This window comes from Galendromus occidentalis, unplaced genomic scaffold (genome assembly GCF_000255335.2).
Source record: "Galendromus occidentalis unplaced genomic scaffold, Mocc_1.1 scf7180000077183, whole genome shotgun sequence".
Taxonomy (NCBI): domain Eukaryota; kingdom Metazoa; phylum Arthropoda; class Arachnida; order Mesostigmata; family Phytoseiidae; genus Galendromus; species Galendromus occidentalis.
In genome coordinates, this window is record NW_003805171.1 from 1,005,463 (window position 1) to 1,022,526 (window position 17,064).

Consider the following 17,064-nt stretch of genomic DNA (forward strand, 5'->3'; position numbering starts at 1 on the left):
TTTGATATAGAAACTATGACAAGTATCCGGAATGACAATCGTCAAGAGAGTGATTTATTCTTTGCAGGATTCCATTAATGTGATTCTGAACAGACTGTTAGCCGACCAGGCCGGATCGAATCTCAGCGTGGACTTCGCGACTCTAGACTATGTTAAAAGACGGAAAAACGTCCTCCGGCTAAGCTCTGCTTCGGCTTCTCTTGCGTCTGTGGTGCGCGACTGCGCCTTGTGTCCCGAGAAGGACTCTTATACCGACTTCGAGTTTTTAATCCAATGTGATACTCCGGTCACTATGCATAACATATGCAGTAAGTCTCTGAGAAATTCCCATAGCTCCGCCAGCTGCGGGGCGCATTCGCTGTTATTGAAGAATCGATCCTTATGGGGGGCATCTTCTTTGTATTTGGAGCTTCATTCGAAAATTCTGATCCGTTGCAGGTGTGATAAATGCGGGTTGTTCCGAATCGGTGAAAATCGCGCCATCTGTGATAGAAAGGGCTGCTGCGTTCGATCGCAGATTCTTCAAAAATCATCGGAATCATCCGGGATACAAATCAATCAGTTCGGGAGCATCGGTCCAGAGGTCGAAATCTCGGCGAGCATCGGTCGGCGACGAGCCAAGTCTGGTGCTGAGTAGAGCTCCCGGATCTAAGGAGAAAGGTCTCTCGATCGGTGTTCCCTTGGCAAATTGCCGGATGTCAACAGAGGATTCGGCGGTGCCCTGGATCGTCGTCCATTGCTGCAAAATCATCGAAAGCAAAGGTCTGGACGTGACGGGGATTTATAGAGTGCCTGGAAACTCAGCCGCGGTGCAACATCTAACGCAAGTGGTGAATTTGGCGAACGGCAAGAACATGAACCTCAACGACTCGAAGTGGGCCGACGTAAACGTTGTGACATCTCTACTCAAGTCGTTCTTCCGGCTCCTGCCCGAACCGCTGTTGACTTCTACTCTGTACAACCATTTCATCGCCATTGACAAGATACCTGATTGCCGCAACCGCCTCGGCGGGATTCAAGCTTTAATTCAGAAGCTGCCACCGAGTCATTTTGAGACACTGAGGTACTTCTGTATGCATCTCCAACGGGTGGCGGCTCGTTCCGAAACCAATAAAATGGATTCTCGGAACTTGAGCATTGTGTTGGGACCTACGCTGGTCCGCGATTCGATCTCCGGTGGTCAGTGCTCGATGTTGTCCATGATTTCGGATATGCAGCACCAGTGTCATATCACCGAAACGCTGATTAACTACGCCGACTACCTGTTTTACAGGTGAGTAGGTTTATTTTTATTCGGATATATCCGCGGACGATCCGAGACTCGCCCATTCAAGGAAATCCTTCCATTTTCTAGTCCTCGCTGTGGGGAACCGTCCTCGGTGCTGGCCTCGCTCATCGATCTGGATCCCTTGCCGTCATCGTCGTCGTCCGAATCCCTGGTTTCGAAGGGGGACAAATTGGGCCCTTTTTCCCGCGCCTTATCGTCGAAATTATCGCTTCTGCCCGGGACGCCGACTCCGATTCTATCTGTCAAGCAGAAAATCATGTCCTTCGAATGCGGGAAATGCCCTGTGTTGGAGGAGACCGGGCTGAGTTGCAGTTTCCCACCGTCCCCGAGCAAAACCTCATCAGCGTTTCCAGGTTTGTTCAAGTGGCCTGGTCGAGGAGATTATGGATCCCCCTACCCCATTCCGAATCGAGAGGCATGGGAAGCGATCTCCAGGACGAAATTCGAGAGCTCGTCGAGTTACCGGTGCAGAGAAGGAAGGCTCTGACGGAGCTTCTCTTCCAGATGACTCGTTCTCTTCCTTAACGAGCAGCGTGGACGACCCCATGTCGATGTCGTATCACGAGCGACGGGTTCTGGCGAAGGAGAAAGCCAAAGTGTTCGAAGAGGAAACACGCGCGGTTCTAGAGAAGAAAGCTTTCCGGAGTCGTGATCAGAAAATGAGTCGTGAACAGACCGAGCGGCGTTGGCAAGAAGTCAAGCGCCAGGCAACTCTGCTAACCAGAGATAACAGTGATGATGGTGAGAACTCATTCGGGTGATTTGTTGAACATTTGTCAGTAGCTCTGTTTTCTCTGGACGACGTTCTCTGAATGACATTAATTCTCAATTCCACCATTTCGCAGATAACATAGACAAAGAAAACCAGTCTAGTCAGAATGTCGAGAGCTGCTTGTCACCGCTGAACGCGGCTCCAGCAAGTGGGGTAGACGAACGAGATTCATTGCGTAGTGCAGTTCCTCCTCGCAATGTAGAACAGAAGGAGGAGGAGAAGGTCATGCTACGCACCCGGAGCGGCAAGAATCTACATCGAGGAAACCGCTACGGGGTTGTATACAGTCCGAACTCTTCAAAGATACTCAAATGTGAGTCCTGTCCCCAAAACACTTGCGGTCGATGAGTCCTGCATATTATATATTTGCATCCGATGCGACAAGCACCCACAACGCGTTTGATTTGCAGCGATTGTCCAATCTGAAGAACGTAGCCGTGAGGGCAGTCAACGCAAGAAATCTCGTCTGGAACGTCGTCATACGATCGCGGGAAGCCATTCGAACAGCCATCAACAGCCCGCCGACAAAAGTCTGAGCAGGACTCCAAGTGAACGAAAACCGAAAATGCACCGAAGCACCACGTAAACATCCAGGAATCAGGCACACCTTTGTCTACCTCGGCTTCCATCGGAGTTTGACGGACGGTCCCGTTTTGTAACCCGGTACAGGAGATGTCCATAAGAATGTGTTCATTTTCCCTTCACCTCACCAAATATTTGTACAAAACAAAACACCACACCCCAAGCCCCTTCACATGTATGTATATTCATCAACAAAGAACAAAGACAACTCTATGAGCTAGAAGCGGAATATTTAGGAGCGTTACTCGATCAGCGCCGCGGCACCAACTGTGCAATAGGCACTTCATAACTCAAATCGAGATTGGTAGGGAGCGGATGAGAATGAGTCTGTACCTGTTGTGAGAGAGTAAGATTTATGAAATTTTCCGTCGGTGACGAATGAGCTTGTCGTCGGCTTGTTCTCGTGAAACCTTCGACGCCGAACTGTTCTCGGACATTTCCCGATGAGACGGGAGCTGTTTTGAGTTCAAGAGATGAAAGCGAACAAAATCGTGGTATGGAATTAGAGACCTCATTTCAGAGTAATATATGACCGTGGAATCTCCAGAAGCAGAAGAAAAATATTGCCACTGCATGGTGTCCGACGAACATTCACAGCCAGTTTTCGAGGAGGTAATACAACTCAAAACCAGCCGAGTCTAAGTGAAAGTTCTATACATAGAAATGTATCGAGGTGATTAGTCTAATACTGTCAAATTGAGAGCAGATATGGAGAGTCAATGTACTTGTCGTAATAAATAGGCGGAGAAATTATTTCACTCGGAATTGAAGTCCAAGCCGCTTGAATTCATGCAGTTTTGCCTGGGGTACGTCTGGAGTGATACAGCTCAGCATCCGCGAATATCTTATCTCCCGGCAGCCTGAATCGCTCGAATCTCCATCCTCCCCATCGAAAATAAACGTGGGTCGAGTCAATGCCTCATGACTGCGTACGCCCGGGAGCGCGTCGATGCCATAAGGGGAGCGGGACGGGCGTTCTGAACTATGAGGGTCTGAACAGCCTTAGGGAGCCGGGAGTACAACTTTTTTCTTTGTTGCGCTAGCCGTCATTATTATTGAAGAAGTACACGGAGGAATCTCCGACCGACCCTGTTGACAGCAATAAATTAAAAGCTCGACTACTTTATAAACGTCCCGAAAATGTCTGTACGCGAGGACTAGCCCCTGGGCTCGGTATCACCGCCGATACAGACCTCGATGCCGCGCACACGACGTACGTATGGACTACCCATATCGAAAGTCGCCTTCGGATAGGATTCCGCTGATTTATTCCTGGGCTTCGGGTCTTCTAGAAGTTCGACGAGGGACAAGACACACCGAAACCCAGGATCACGAATTGTTCCTCGAAGATCAGTCCTGCTCTACCGGAAATTCATAGCGTTTACCCCCCATTCAGAGAATCCTCGGATCATAGCTACCATGATCTCTATCTCGACGAGCCCGCCATGGGAGCCATCTGTCTGTGAGAAGTCGCCGCGCCGGACTCATGGACTTTCTCTGCAGTATAGCTGATTGCGAAGCTCACGGTGATCTGACTGAGGCTAGAACGGCGAGGCTTCTTTGAGTGTTCTCGAGAATTATCTCTCAAGATCATCACAAATATATTTTTCATTGGATCGAACTCCTTCGCGCGAATACCTTGGGAGGTGAGGTCCGCCATGTCATGTGATCTCTCTGGCGAGAACTTCGCTCTGTCTTTCTCAAACGGGATGTTCCCTCATCGAACTTGAGATCTATGCAGAAAAAGAATCGAATGATAACGTGGGTACACGTTCTCCGGAAACTCTGCTTCGCCCTCTCGGAGAGAGAGAAGCGTTCATCATCGGACTCATATAGTGGGTGCCTCGCCGCTTACTCCATCAGAGCTCATCTGCTGCAGAACTCGTCTGCTGTGGTCTGTGACCACAGCTCACTCTGAAGCGACGATCTCCTCACGAGCCGCTACTTCGACTCCTTCTAAGGTGAACGTTGCATCTGAACGGACGATCTTTCCGGACCTCCAGCTCCGAATAAACGCGAGGTGTCTCGATATTCCGTGAGCAGGCCGAGCACTTTTCGCGGTCGATATTCAAACCCAACCGGCAGAGGGCGCCTGAAGAAACGCCTGGAGTGTTGGTTCTTCCCTCGTCTCGCAACAGACCATCTATACTACCGCCGGCTACGCGTGAGTACTGTATTATTCGTGATTTTCTAGCTAATTACGAATTCTTCTCGGAGGCCGTTGCTGGAGTCGATAGGAAGCCATTTGAGGAGTGATTTGCGAGCTTTGACGCGAGCAACGGGGCGGAACAGTGGACTGGAGCTTGAAAAAATCATAGGCCTAACGTGACAGTAATGAGTGGTCAGATTTGAGTGAATGTTCCAATATTAGGCAGTCATCGGGCTGCCACACGATCGAACTCAGAGGAGGCGTCGAGTTCTATGCCGCAAAATATCCAAAATTGCCCCCCGTACCCGGGCTGACTCCTCGTCGTAAATGGTGGCCGTGCCGAGTTTGAGCCCACGCATCTCGGCTTCAACGTTATTTTCACGCTCTTCTTGCGCGTGCCCGAGCCTGCAACCTGGTCGGTGTGCTCCGGGCTCTCATTCTGCCTCGAAAAGCCCTTGAAATCCGCATCCGGACTAGACTAGCTGACTTTTTGGACAGCAACACGCGCCCCACCGGTCCATGCTCGCAGCCGCCGCAGGCCCAAACAACGCGCTCGCCCCGGAACGGTTGAAACGCAATTCCCTGACTCATTGCCACGCTTTTTGCGGTTAGAGTGTCTGATGATTTTCACCGTCATGGATCGGGATAGAAAGCAAAACTGCCCCATGCTGAGGAGCTAATTCCCTCATGAGTGGATGCCGAGCCGGCATTGGAGTAGTAGATCGCGTTCCGAATGTTCTGAAGTTCTCCTCCTTCGTTCGAACCTCGTTGCTTTGCGGCTCGGTAGCTCTCTGGAGTCTGACCTTAGAAAGCCTCTCGCTTACCATTGCGGCAGATTCCTATCAGTACTCCATTTGTGGTGGAGCTGGGATGTTGCTTCAAAAGTAGTAGCTGTCGCGTATTCGATACGCCCGTCGCCAGTCAGCGTTCGATATGGAATCACGCAGTATCGTCCGGAGCATGCGCCAAATCAATGTTCCTAGTTCGGTAGCGGAAGGATGTTCAAATCTCGATGGGTTTCAATTTCTACGACTCGAGGATACTCGCGAGCTTGTTCCATGAATCTACCACTGAGCCTTGCGGCGGACTCTATTTTCCTCGTCAGAAATAATGTTGCAGACGGGCAAGGAGCGGCCATTCTTTTGTCGTTGTGTCGGGGCTCGGTTCGGGAGCCGACGGAGTTGCCCTGTTTCTCTCCCGTTATCTTTCTCGGGTCCCGATGTGCAGAGTCGGCTCCTTCACGGGACCAGTATGAATAGAGGATGAATCGTACCATCGCTCTTAGTTACGTCCAGGTCCTTGCTCCCCGGTCTGAGATTCGAGTTGAGGAATCATTATTTTCTCTGAGCTAAAGACCGTGAATGTCACGAGGTATGAGCTATCTGCACCGCGGGGTAGGCGCTCCACAATAATCCAGTATGAGTTCCCCTGAAAAATTTGCTTTCGCTCTCCTTGCAGCGTTTTTCTGATCTGAGCTCTTCAGACTCAGTGTTGTCGATTTTGTCAAGTTCTACAAGTCCTCAACTTCCTCAATCAAGATGGTGATGGTAGGTGGAAACGGAATAAGTGCGCAAGATCCTCCTGCCAACCCAAGCGAGGCACCGGACGCGAGCAGAGTGGCCCGTGAGTTCGTGCGTCAGTATTACACGATACTGCACAGCTCGCCTGTACACTTGCACAGGTAAGCAGCGGAGTGGACTAGGACGAGAGATCCCTCCACGCCTTGTCGATACATTTTCCAATCTCCCCTCATGGTTCCTCTTCCACTCTCGATGCTCTGTAATGATTCACGCCAACTGATCCCTAGGTTCTACAACGATGAGAGCGAGTTCATCCATGGTAGCATAGACACCCCATCGAAGTCGGTTCGAGGCCAGCAGGACATCCACGAAGCCATCATGGCTTTGAACTTCCGCGACTGTTACGCTAAAATTCACTACGTCGACGCTCAAGAGTCCGAGAATAAAATGGTCGTTGTCCAAGTGGCCGGTCAGCTCACCAATCAGGGTGGGCCGATGCGACGCTTCATGCAGACCTTCATCCTGGTGCAGCTGTCTGCTCGCAAGTATTACGTGCGAAACGACATTTTCCGCTACCAAGACCAGGTATTCGGCGACGAGGAGGAGCTCGACGATGCACAAGCTCTGGAAGATCAGGCTCACGCTGCACAACCCATTTTCAATGGGGGAGCTGTTTCGGACCACGTGACTCTGAACGGTGAACACGGCCCGGAAAACAGTCCGGCATCAGCTACGAAGGACGACAACCAGTGGGACAACTCTATGGCTGCGCAAACCCCTGCCGCTCAAACGACCCAGGTCACGCCGACAAATTCTCCGGTTTCGACTCAGACCACTGGTGCTTCTACGATTTCGGCCGTTGCTCAGGAAACTACGAACGCTGCCCCACGCAGTTGGAGCCAGATGGTACAGAAGACGAAGGTGCGTAGAGTAGGCGTAGATAGGTCGCATGTGCTGAACTCGAATCGGACGCGCCCGCCCCTATCATTAATTTTTTTCATTCAGTCTATGTCTCTGATTGATCGATTGATTGATTGACCCATCGTCCCCGATCCTCCCGTCCATTCATTCCAACCCGACGACTAATGATAGCCAATCTTCAGACTAGCGATCCTGTAACGCCGCCCGCAGCCACCCAACCCTCTTTCGGACCTCCCGCGAACTCGGCGAATACTTTCGGCGGCTCTGCACCCTCCCAAGGCTTATCACAGCGACCGGCACACCGCGGCAACAACAACGGCCATCGGTCGAACGGTGGGCCGACTCCGCCGAAGAAAGATTCGCACGGTCCCCATCCCAAAGACGACGAGACATCCCCCAACAGCAAACAATACGTGCCCGACAATCTACAGTTGTTCGTCGGTAACATTCCCCAGGACGTCGAGGAGAAGACCTTGATCGAGGTGTTTTCCAAATACGGTAAGGTTCAGGAATTCCGTCTCTCAGCCTCGAAGAACATAGGCGGCACTGCCGGATCACGGAAAGAGACGACGAACTTCGGATTCGTGTGCTTCGACAGCGTTGAAACAGTTCAGAAAGCTCTCGAGGATGGTCGCAGCGGAGCAACTTGGGAGATCGACGGCAAAACTGTGAAACTCAACCTCGAGGAAAAGAAATCGCGTCTTCCGGGAGGGCCGAAGGGACCCCGAGGTCTGAACAACGGACAGCGAGGAGGTGAACGAAGGCCGATGCCCAATGGAGGAGGTGGCGGAGGTCGTCGCGAGTTCAATGGCAGGCCGCAACGATCGGGACCCCCGCGTCAGAACAGCTCTGGGAATCAGAGTGGACCCGCGCCGCAACCGCATCCACAAGCTCAACAGCATTAAGGACTGCCGATCGACAATTTCAGCAACATCGAGAGAACGACGACGATTTGATCTTGACGGCGACAACAACCGATTGGTCTTCGATTAGAATTTCTTTAAGAGTCGTTTGAAAAGGACCGACTAGGTGGTAGTAAGTCCTTGTAGTCCAATAGCCTTCATCCGTCGGCGGGCATCAACCAAGGTCGCGGAAAAGGCTCAGGGAAATTCTTCAAATTTCGTCAATTTTTCCCTTTTCCTGGGAGAACTCGGAGCAACTTCGGAAGAGCACCAAATCCATCGGGAGGAGTTGAAGCTGACAAAGAAGGAGAAAAAAAACAGCTGCAGCATTGAATGGTCTCGCGCTTTCTTGTCAAATGGGCTCGATGTGCTTGTACATAATTAATTGAAGGAGCTGAACGAATGAAAGCATCAGAAGTCTTGTTGAAGACGAAGTACTTGATGGGGTGTGGGAATACGATGGGACCGGGGTGGGGGTCTTTTTTAGGGAGGTTATTTTTGAAGCGCATACGTTCTACTTTTGAGCTGGGCTTGAACAAGTAACCGAATCTTCGTTTTAAGTTAAACCGGAAGAGGAGAAGAAATTTGAGAAATCTACCGAGAAGCAGGATGCCTTCCCGGGTGTCTCCGGCCTCTAGTTCTGATCTGTTGCAGAGCCGCCACAGAGCCGTTGGTTCCGGGTGTCCGTGCCGGCTCTGACACACAGGCCTGGCCTTGCAAATCATTTGTTGTATATATAATTATATTACTATATTATAAAAATGAAGAAACAACAAAAAAAACAGGGATCACCAACACCCAGGAGCGGAGAGCAAACAACAATGAGGAAGGGAGTGGATCAGCGGCCTCAGCGGAAGCACCACCACATCAAGAAACAAGTAATCGCGAAACCCTTACGAACGAAAGCCGCCGGAACGACGATCTCGAGGTCCATTCATCTCTATAGAACTTCCCACAAACAAATAAATGTGAGCGGACGTGCTACCCACACGGGAGAACAGGAGAGAAAATAATGGAAGTGAGGTTATTTGTAAAAGCGACTGTAGTAAGGGTTCTTCAGTTTTTTTCGAATTAGATCATCTTGCGCCGGAGCGGCGGTCGCGACCTTTTGTACGAGAGATCGAGTTCGTCGGAGACGAAATAAAGAATACAGCTGCCCGTCTGTGCTGGGCAACAGTACTCTCAGCGTCTTCACTTCTGACCGGCGAGCTTCACAAATGAAGCTCTCCACCGCGAATGGCTCAGAGCGAATTCGATAATTGGGGACGTGGGTTCTCACAGCATTTTCTCGATGCACTGAATCCACGCCGGAAGCGCCCGCGACGGATCGCTAATGCCTTGGAATCTAAGGGCAAATGTCGTTTCGAAAAGAGATTGGATGAAAACATGACGGACGAAGAATTCAGTCGGGGCGGAGTCTCGAGCAACAACAGGACCGGAGAGACGATTCCAGGAGAAGCGAACGGCAGTGAATTATTTCGAACCGAGTCCTTCGGATGAAAGATGCAGGTCTGGGGAGGATTCGACAGCTCTATTCGACGACCTACACGATGGCGGAATTTTCATTTAGACACCCTCTCAGAAACCGATCGATCGGGCAGCAATGCGGATATTCAGTGACCCCCACGGGGAATCGTCTGGCCATTCTGAGGTGAAAACCCGCCTTGAACTGATGAGGAGAGCACTTATCTGATGTTCTCGAGGAAGATCATACTCTGACTTTTTCGAGCTGTTTCCTTTTCCCCTCCTTCCATTCGCGGTTCACGGTGCCTAGTGCCAATGAAGGTGCCTGCCAGATTCTGAAATGGGTATTCTACACTCGATTTTTCATGGGGCGGAAGTCGGACTCAGTTAGGATATGTACCTCATTTGCCGGGAAAACGTCTTGATCCAATATCAAATCGTCAAGCAGAGCGCCTTGAACCGATAAGACCGCACCGAACGGCGGAAGATGGAGGGGAGTCTCGAAATAGGTCCCCTAACGTGTCTATATAATCTACAAATAGGTCGAATACTATCGTCGTGGGTGAGTGCACCTTTCCAACATCGGAACGTGTCGCTTCTCCTGACCTCAGAATCCAATCATTAGACTAAAGAAAAAATGAAAAAAAAATAGTCTGACGGTTATCGTTTCGAAGAAAAAACCCTCTCCTCATTTCGGAAGGCACCTCCGATATGATCACAGGCTATAATTGCGAGGCAACTTTATTGCAGGAGCCAGTCGGGGTCGAAGATTTGCCAGCTGAGTGGTCCGTCGTCATCGAGCTCATACTTGGTGCACCGTTGTCGTCCAAAAGAACTGGATAGATTCCCGGATATCACAATTATTATGGTTCCAATCGAGGTAGATATCTTTTTGAAACTCTCCGAGCGGCTTGGAGACTCACCTCCGGAACTGGGCACAGCGAGCCGGCTTTGTACGTTGGAAGCATTTCGCGCCCAAAATGTTGAAGTAGATGCTCTCGGTGATCCTTGCTGCGAGCGACGTCTCTTTCTCAAGACATTTCCTGAGTTCGAGATCCTTGTCGCAACGAGTCCTGGAAGGAAAACGATCGTAGCTGCGAATCACCTCGATCGCGCTCGGATGGTCCTCGTATCGGACCAGCTCTTACTGATGAAATTCTTGGTACGGATCGCCGACCGTTGTCCGGGAGGCTCATGAGCGAAGTCGATGCAGCCTCATACCCGAGGAGACACTTGGAGGTGTATAGGTATAAGGCACGAGTTCTTGAGACGTCGCTATCGCTTACATGGTATACACCTCGGTATTGGTGATGTTAAACTCTGAGCTCGTTGAATTGGCCAGGATGTATTCGCCAGGCAAGGAGTGATCATGGGTCCTACAGCACATATCAACAGGCCAGTTTTCCCCGAGATCCTCGTAGTGACGAGCTGATGTTCCCGCTCCGCACCACTTTGTTCCTGGGATGAAGAGAGTAGATTTTCGATGGCATAAGGGCCTGCTGGTTGGTGCGGTAGCCTGAATGCGGAATATTCGATGACCTGGGCAACACCCATGCGATATACTAACCCGGCACGACCGCGAAATACAAAATATCACCGGTGAACATGGCGTAAAATCTTCTCAGGAAACTATCATGGTGATCGAGATGACTCGACGTTCGGTTGCAGTCTTCGAGGTAGTTGTACATCTCTTGAGGAGTTATATCGACAAAGTCGACATCTGTGGAGTAGTCGGGGTTCGTCAGACCAACTGATGCGTGAAGTTCAGAGGGGAATCGGACCCTAAGACCTTGATTCGAGGAACGCCGATCATTGACCGTACCGGATGATAAGTATTCCGGCAGATCTTCATGATGCGACTTTTTCTTCGACCATAGAGCGTAGAAATTATCGAGGGGCTGATGCTCCATGTCCACGGAAGGGAGCTCAAGACTCGAGAGATAGTCTGCGATCTGTTGGCGAGCTTGGGGCTCGGAGAATCCCCACCCGGATGACCCTTGGAACCCTCGCTCTGCCTGAGCATGAAGTCATCCTTACTGTTTGATATTTGTTCCTGGATGAACAGCATGTCCTGGAAGACTCGACAGAACTCGATGGATATCTGATCATCTTGATATTGGATCTCGAGCCAGAACTTCCCGCCAGGATACCGGAAGTCCGAGTAGGCGCGGAATACAACGAGCTCTGCGACACTGAAACAGTAGACCGGAAATTCGAATCGATAGTCATGGTCGAGGTTTTCCGATCTGATACAAGGGTTTGATCATCAGTTGAAACCCAAATGAAGACAAAAGCCTCTTTCCAAGTCATACAACTTGCATACGTCAGGAGCATACCCCACTAAATGGCCATGCGACTCCGAGGGGCTAAATTTCTCAACTTTTCATGCGCATCGTTCGGCCGGGATAATGCCACAGCGTTCAACAGTCCCGCAGACTGGTAAGAGAGCAAGGGACAAGTCGAGTTGTCTCGAGCCATATCTGGCAAGCTGAATGACGTTCAGTATAGAGCTCGGTTATACACTATCTAGATCCAGCCGACGGCTTCAACTTACTCTCCGTCGGCTAGTTTGGTGACGCTCGGCGCTGCGACGACGAAGGAGAGAATACCGCCGAGATTGAGCACACAGTTTAAGAAGAGCATAGGAAATTCGACGGAACTGCTATACGAGCTAAAGCGTACTGCTGTGGGATCCTCATCGAGCCATACACACGCACAGATTCTGGCATAATTCCGCTCCGTCCTGCCTGCTAGATAGCGACCTACCTTCTCGCCACGTCTGCCTGTTGTCCGCACCACCGCTTGGTCTTGAGGACGGTCCTATTCGATCTATTCTGCGAATCGATCCCTGCGATGACATGCACATTTCACTCCGGAACAGGGAACTCTCCGAGTCCTAGGGCACCTCCAGACTCGGACGAGTCTGATCCCTTTTCCGCTCGCCATGCGCGAGCGTACGGTATCGTGGATTCAGTCTCTCAGGTCTCTGCTTCGAGACGATCCCTCTGCGGAGAGTTTTCGACCAGGCCGCGACGCGGCGAAGCTTCTAATCTGTGCGTCGACCTCATCTTCCCCGAATCCTCCCACATCCGGATTGAAAGTCAACGACGAGCGACGAAGGGGGAGATATTCCCGGAGCAGAAATTCCTGCTGATCCGATCGGACCCTTCTCTCGAAAACTCGAGCCTCAGCCATTCCACATGAAAGCGCGAAGAGAAAAAACTCGCGAAAAGCGCGAAGAGAAACAACTCGGGGAAAGCGCCGAGAACATGTGTCGGGTCTGAAATATTCGCCGCCAGTGTTCGCAGTCCCGGAATTGCGCCAGGTGTTGGGGAATTCCGTCGAGACGAGCACTCCAATCGGTATTTTTTTGTGCTGCGGAGGGACAGGCTCATTCTATTTTGAAATGACTCCACCGGTCTTGGTGCCAAGAGTACTTGATCGTTCCTTCGCCCTTGCAAGTCCCGAGAGTTTCTCGCTCCGCGAATAATTCTGCGACTCGACCTACGAATCCATGGTGCTGCCCTATTCGAGCAACTGGATTATGCTTCCGGCGGTAGAAATCATCCATGAGATGGGTCATTAGCGGCCGCCGGGTCCCCGACACAACGGAACAGTAGGGATGTTTTGCGTAGGTCAATACAAATCCATTGACGAAAAGCTGTGAGCGGGAACATGATCCGAGTGACGCATCGTCACCCGTCTGAAACAATCTTGCCGCAAAGACCTCTGTATTCCCACGGGAAACGATCTTGAGGAATCCTCGAGCCGTGATCGGCTAAGGCCGAGCACAAATCGATGAAGCTTCGCGATAACAGGATTGTTTGCCTAGAGTTGCTGAGGACGTAGGAACGCAGTGATGATCGTTTCGGTATCCTCTGAGCACCCGTATATGGGAGAGCGGGTCCGGTTAGAGTCAGGTCGCGAGTACTATAGCTCATAATCAGTCGATTGTTATAACGAGCTGCGGGGCCCCGATCATCTGGATGTGGGGACGCTGTGATCCAGTTGCGCAAGCTCGCTTGTTCGGATCTCTGCATTGCCTGGATCGCCGTCCCGCTCTTGCTTCTTCGCTCACATTGTATAGACAAAAATGATGTTTTTCGCAAGGCTCGTGGAGATATGCTTCCTGAGTGCTTACTAATTCGTGCATTGGCTCCTCGACTCCTCTGGTCAACCTTCGAGCTTCTCCCCGTTGACCGCGTCACTCGCTCAGAGAATATCTGTCTGTATTATTCGATGCTGAACGACATCGCTCGCAGAGATTCTCTCGAAACTCTGTCATTCCGCTCATAGGCTCCGTGTCAGGGACCCGATAGTTCGCAATAATTCGTGGGAGGAATCCAGTCTCAACTTGCGGTAGCACCCCTTTCGAATGAGCTGCGATCCCGTCGTCAGTCGATTTTCATCGGCGCATTTCTCTTTGGATGACTTCTGTTCATCCGGATCGAGAGACATCCGTGTGTCGTCGAAGAGCAACATGCCCCGCGGATCAAATCGTTGAGACGGGGATCATGGAGACTTCTCTGGATGAAGCTTTCAGGGGTCGAGATGCGTTGCCTGTCACAGAGAGACGACCTTCCAAAATACGCGAGTCTTCAATATTGAGAGATCGAGGACGCTTATCACAGAGATTAGGCATCCGAGATCCTCCGATCGAACTTTTCTCTTGTCGGGGCCGATTCGCCTGAAAATAACGCCCCGGTCCGGAGTTGTCCCAACGGAAACTGCCAATTCTCGCAAAGGGCGATAAGTACAGCAGCAGTCATCATACTCCCGAGTTCGGTCAATTATTTTCTCTCGGCCCCCTTCGGCTTACATATACTTAATTGGTAACTCGACTCATAAGATTCACACGAGCCCTTGAACCTCTGGAATCATAGATGCGGTTACGTGAAGCCACATCTGCGTCAGCGGAGTTATTCGTTCTCCCCGAGGCTGAACCGCCCCTCGTTCAGGTATCGGGCGGAAGATTCGCGCTCCGCGCAGGGAATGTCGATCGAAGACATGGCTTCCAGGATACCCTTATTACGGAGAATGTAGGCTCGCACTCATATTCGGGGAAAACGGAATGTCAGGCCAAGGATATTTCCAGGTGTGATGGAGTTCGCAACGACGATCGACAGTGATTGTATCTCGTAAAGGAAGACTTCGAGAGGATCGAGAGAGTCTTGATTCTTTTCCATCGGGAAGGCTCCTAGGGGAAGGCAAGAGACCTCGAACTTCCGGGGCGATTCTCCGCTCGTGTAGACCGGTTCCACGCCGCGGTCTCCGAGGAAATTCTGGGCACCCATTATCTTCTAAGGTATCATGTGCACCGTTGAGAAGCAGTGAGCAGAGAGGCGCGGCTCCCGTGACCGTTGTGAGCCCCCTAGAACTTGGACAGAGGTGTGACACGGCAAAAAGTGATCAACACATGACTCGACCCTTCCTCTTGCGGCAGAAAAATTCGTTGTGCTCCGAGGCAGTTCAATGTTCTGCCTTTTCTGACGCATTCGTCATGACAGATGCCAGCTATTCCAGCTGCTGTCGGATAGAAGCGACGCCGACGTCGGAAACGCAGTCGATGGAATCTACTCTAGCGAAGCATCGCATGCTTTTCGATGCTGCATCTGGAGATTATTCCACGCGCTTCCGGGGATTTCAGTGGTGCTTCGAAAGGGATTCAGGTTGCCGTACCCCATCCAATTGGAATGTATGCCCGATTCTCAAATCATCCCATGAGAAGCTGTTCGATCTTCTATCGATCATATAGGAGGAGACCAGCCTACGTTCTTTGTACCTATAGCTGATTCGAAGAATTTCCTCCGAGAAGGAGTCGGTAGCTCGATCTTACAGCAATATGCAGCCTCTTAGGCGACTTCGAAGTCGTCGGATGGAAATTCCACGGTTGGACGATCCTCCACATCGGATTCCGGAAAGCCCGTCAAATTCAGCATGTCCCTCAATTCCAGCACGCGGTTTCCTTTCTGTCGATCGCCCTCCGATAAGGTCGTTCCCCTGACGAGAGCGAGCTCTTCCATCCGGAGAAATACGGTCGTCTGGCTCAGCTTGACACCATTGGATCCTCTTCCGTTCAGCTTCCCGCAGAAACGCCATCCGAGTCGGACCGCCCCCCCCCCCCTTCCCTCGAGTATGCGCCTGACTAAGGGTTGAATATATGGGATACGAGTCGCATACCAAGATAGACCTGTTCTGGGACAATCTGAGCTCCAACATTCAGGCACCACCTGTGAATCGACCAATATGGAAAAATAAAAGCTGGAACTGATAGTAGCAGATGATTTCAGAGTTGCGTAATAGTCGAGAGCAATGAACAAAGGAAAGAGATCCTAAGCAGATCACACCGAGAGTGGCGGACAAGTCATGCTCAGAAGAGCCTAAAATTGGAAAAATTATTTACATTTGGAAATGAACTCAAATGAGCAGATTTCTCGAGGCTCCGAATCGCCTACCACGCAGAGTTCGCGGAGGGAAGGGAAGTGGTGGGATGTGCGATTCGAATCTCCCGCTGATCGAAGATCATCGGCATCATTCGCCGAATTATCCGTCGGCGAACTTCATCTTCAACTTTTTCCAACCCAATTCTCCCCGACTCAGACTACTCTCTTGACGAAGGTTCCATCGGGGCATTATCCTATCCGAGCTTAGCGCGTTCCGGAGAACATTGGCAAACCTGGCGCGGAGTGTCCGTCAGAAGAAGTCGGTTGCAGCCGCGGATTACCCCGTGTCTTCGTGCGTACGAGCGCGACGGTGCCTTCAGAGTCGCGTCCGAGACTTAGGAAACTCGCGGAAAGTCGCTTTGCTACCACTGCGAGTTCTGTTTCGCCAGTTTTCGGAGTTTCCGAGGAGAGTATCGAGTGGCTTGCCCATCCGGAGGATTGAGTCAATCCTCACACAGGTCGCCTCTCCGACATGCGGCCTCCACCCAGGCCCCCGATACGACGACGGAGAACCCGCCGCGTGTTTCAGCGCAGTGAGAGAGCCAGCGGACAACACCTTCCAGCCCAAGCAGTGGAGGATCGTCGTCCAGCTCCGATCCGGAACAGAAGATACCCGTGCCGACATCCCCCAGTCCCATCAACCTGTACTCTTCCCATAAATTTCTGTCACAGATGCGGAATCCGACTAAGTGACCGCCGTGTGGAGGTGCCCACGACGCAAACGTCGGCGAGTGCTCGAACAGAACGGCAACCTACAGTTCCTCGCGACTTCACGTTCTGCGCTTGTTGTGGGAAGCTCAACGACAGAACTCTCGAAAGACGACGTGAACTAGCCGCAGCACAGCGGAGGGATCGCGAACAATCAAATGCAGCCTGATCGAGTTTAGTCCTGATCCAAACGCGGAGAAGATTTACTGAGCGTGTATGTTCGAAAGTGTGATACAGTAGAACCTCGATTGTATCAAGCTCGATTGCAACGACTTCCCGTGAATTCACCTCGATTTTATCAGCTTTTCGATGCTT

General features: G+C 51.2%; 2 protein-coding genes across 2 annotated transcripts; one reads left to right on the forward strand and one right to left on the reverse strand.

Annotated features, from left to right (window-relative positions):
- The first annotated feature begins 6,014 nt into the window (after nucleotides 1-6,014).
- On the forward strand, nucleotides 6,015-8,558 carry rin (ras GTPase-activating protein-binding protein 2). The gene is made up of 4 exons (XM_003741491.3): nucleotides 6,015-6,185; nucleotides 6,330-6,472; nucleotides 6,599-7,232; nucleotides 7,415-8,558. Exons 1-4 carry the CDS (start codon nucleotides 6,153-6,155, stop codon nucleotides 8,135-8,137), a joined length of 1,533 nt encoding a protein of 510 aa, XP_003741539.2. The 5' UTR covers nucleotides 6,015-6,152; the 3' UTR covers nucleotides 8,138-8,558.
- Nucleotides 8,559-10,339: 1,781 nt separating this feature from the next.
- Nucleotides 10,340-12,309, reverse strand: LOC100901631 (uncharacterized). The gene is made up of 6 exons (XM_003741530.1): nucleotides 12,153-12,309; nucleotides 11,636-11,790; nucleotides 11,166-11,318; nucleotides 10,885-11,056; nucleotides 10,522-10,671; nucleotides 10,340-10,433 (listed from the first exon to the last, which is right to left on the reverse strand). Exons 1-6 carry the CDS (start codon nucleotides 12,239-12,241, stop codon nucleotides 10,340-10,342), a joined length of 813 nt encoding a protein of 270 aa, XP_003741578.1. The 5' UTR covers nucleotides 12,242-12,309.
- Nucleotides 12,310-17,064: the final 4,755 nt, after the last annotated feature.

What these genes read in the sequence shown, in the direction of transcription:
- rin (XM_003741491.3), top strand. Translation starts at nt 6,153, where the DNA reads ATGTCACGAGGTATGAGCTATCTGCACCGCGGG. An exon ending in TGAGCTATCTGCACCGCGGG is followed by an intron (nt 6,186 to 6,329) that starts GTAGGCGCTCCA and finishes TCCTCAATCAAG; the next exon opens with ATGGTGATGGTAGGTGGAAA. An exon ending in AGATGGTACAGAAGACGAAG is followed by an intron (nt 7,233 to 7,414) that starts GTGCGTAGAGTA and finishes GCCAATCTTCAG; the next exon opens with ACTAGCGATCCTGTAACGCC.
- LOC100901631 (XM_003741530.1), bottom strand. Translation starts at nt 12,241, where the DNA reads ATGCTCTTCTTAAACTGTGTGCTCAATCTCGGCGGTATTCTCTCCTTC. An exon ending in GTATTTCGCGGTCGTGCCGG is followed by an intron (nt 11,057 to 11,165) that starts GTTAGTATATCG and finishes TCTTCATCCCAG; the next exon opens with GAACAAAGTGGTGCGGAGCG. An exon ending in CGCTGTGCCCAGTTCCGGAG is followed by an intron (nt 10,434 to 10,521) that starts GTGAGTCTCCAA and finishes GAATCTATCCAG; the next exon opens with TTCTTTTGGACGACAACGGT.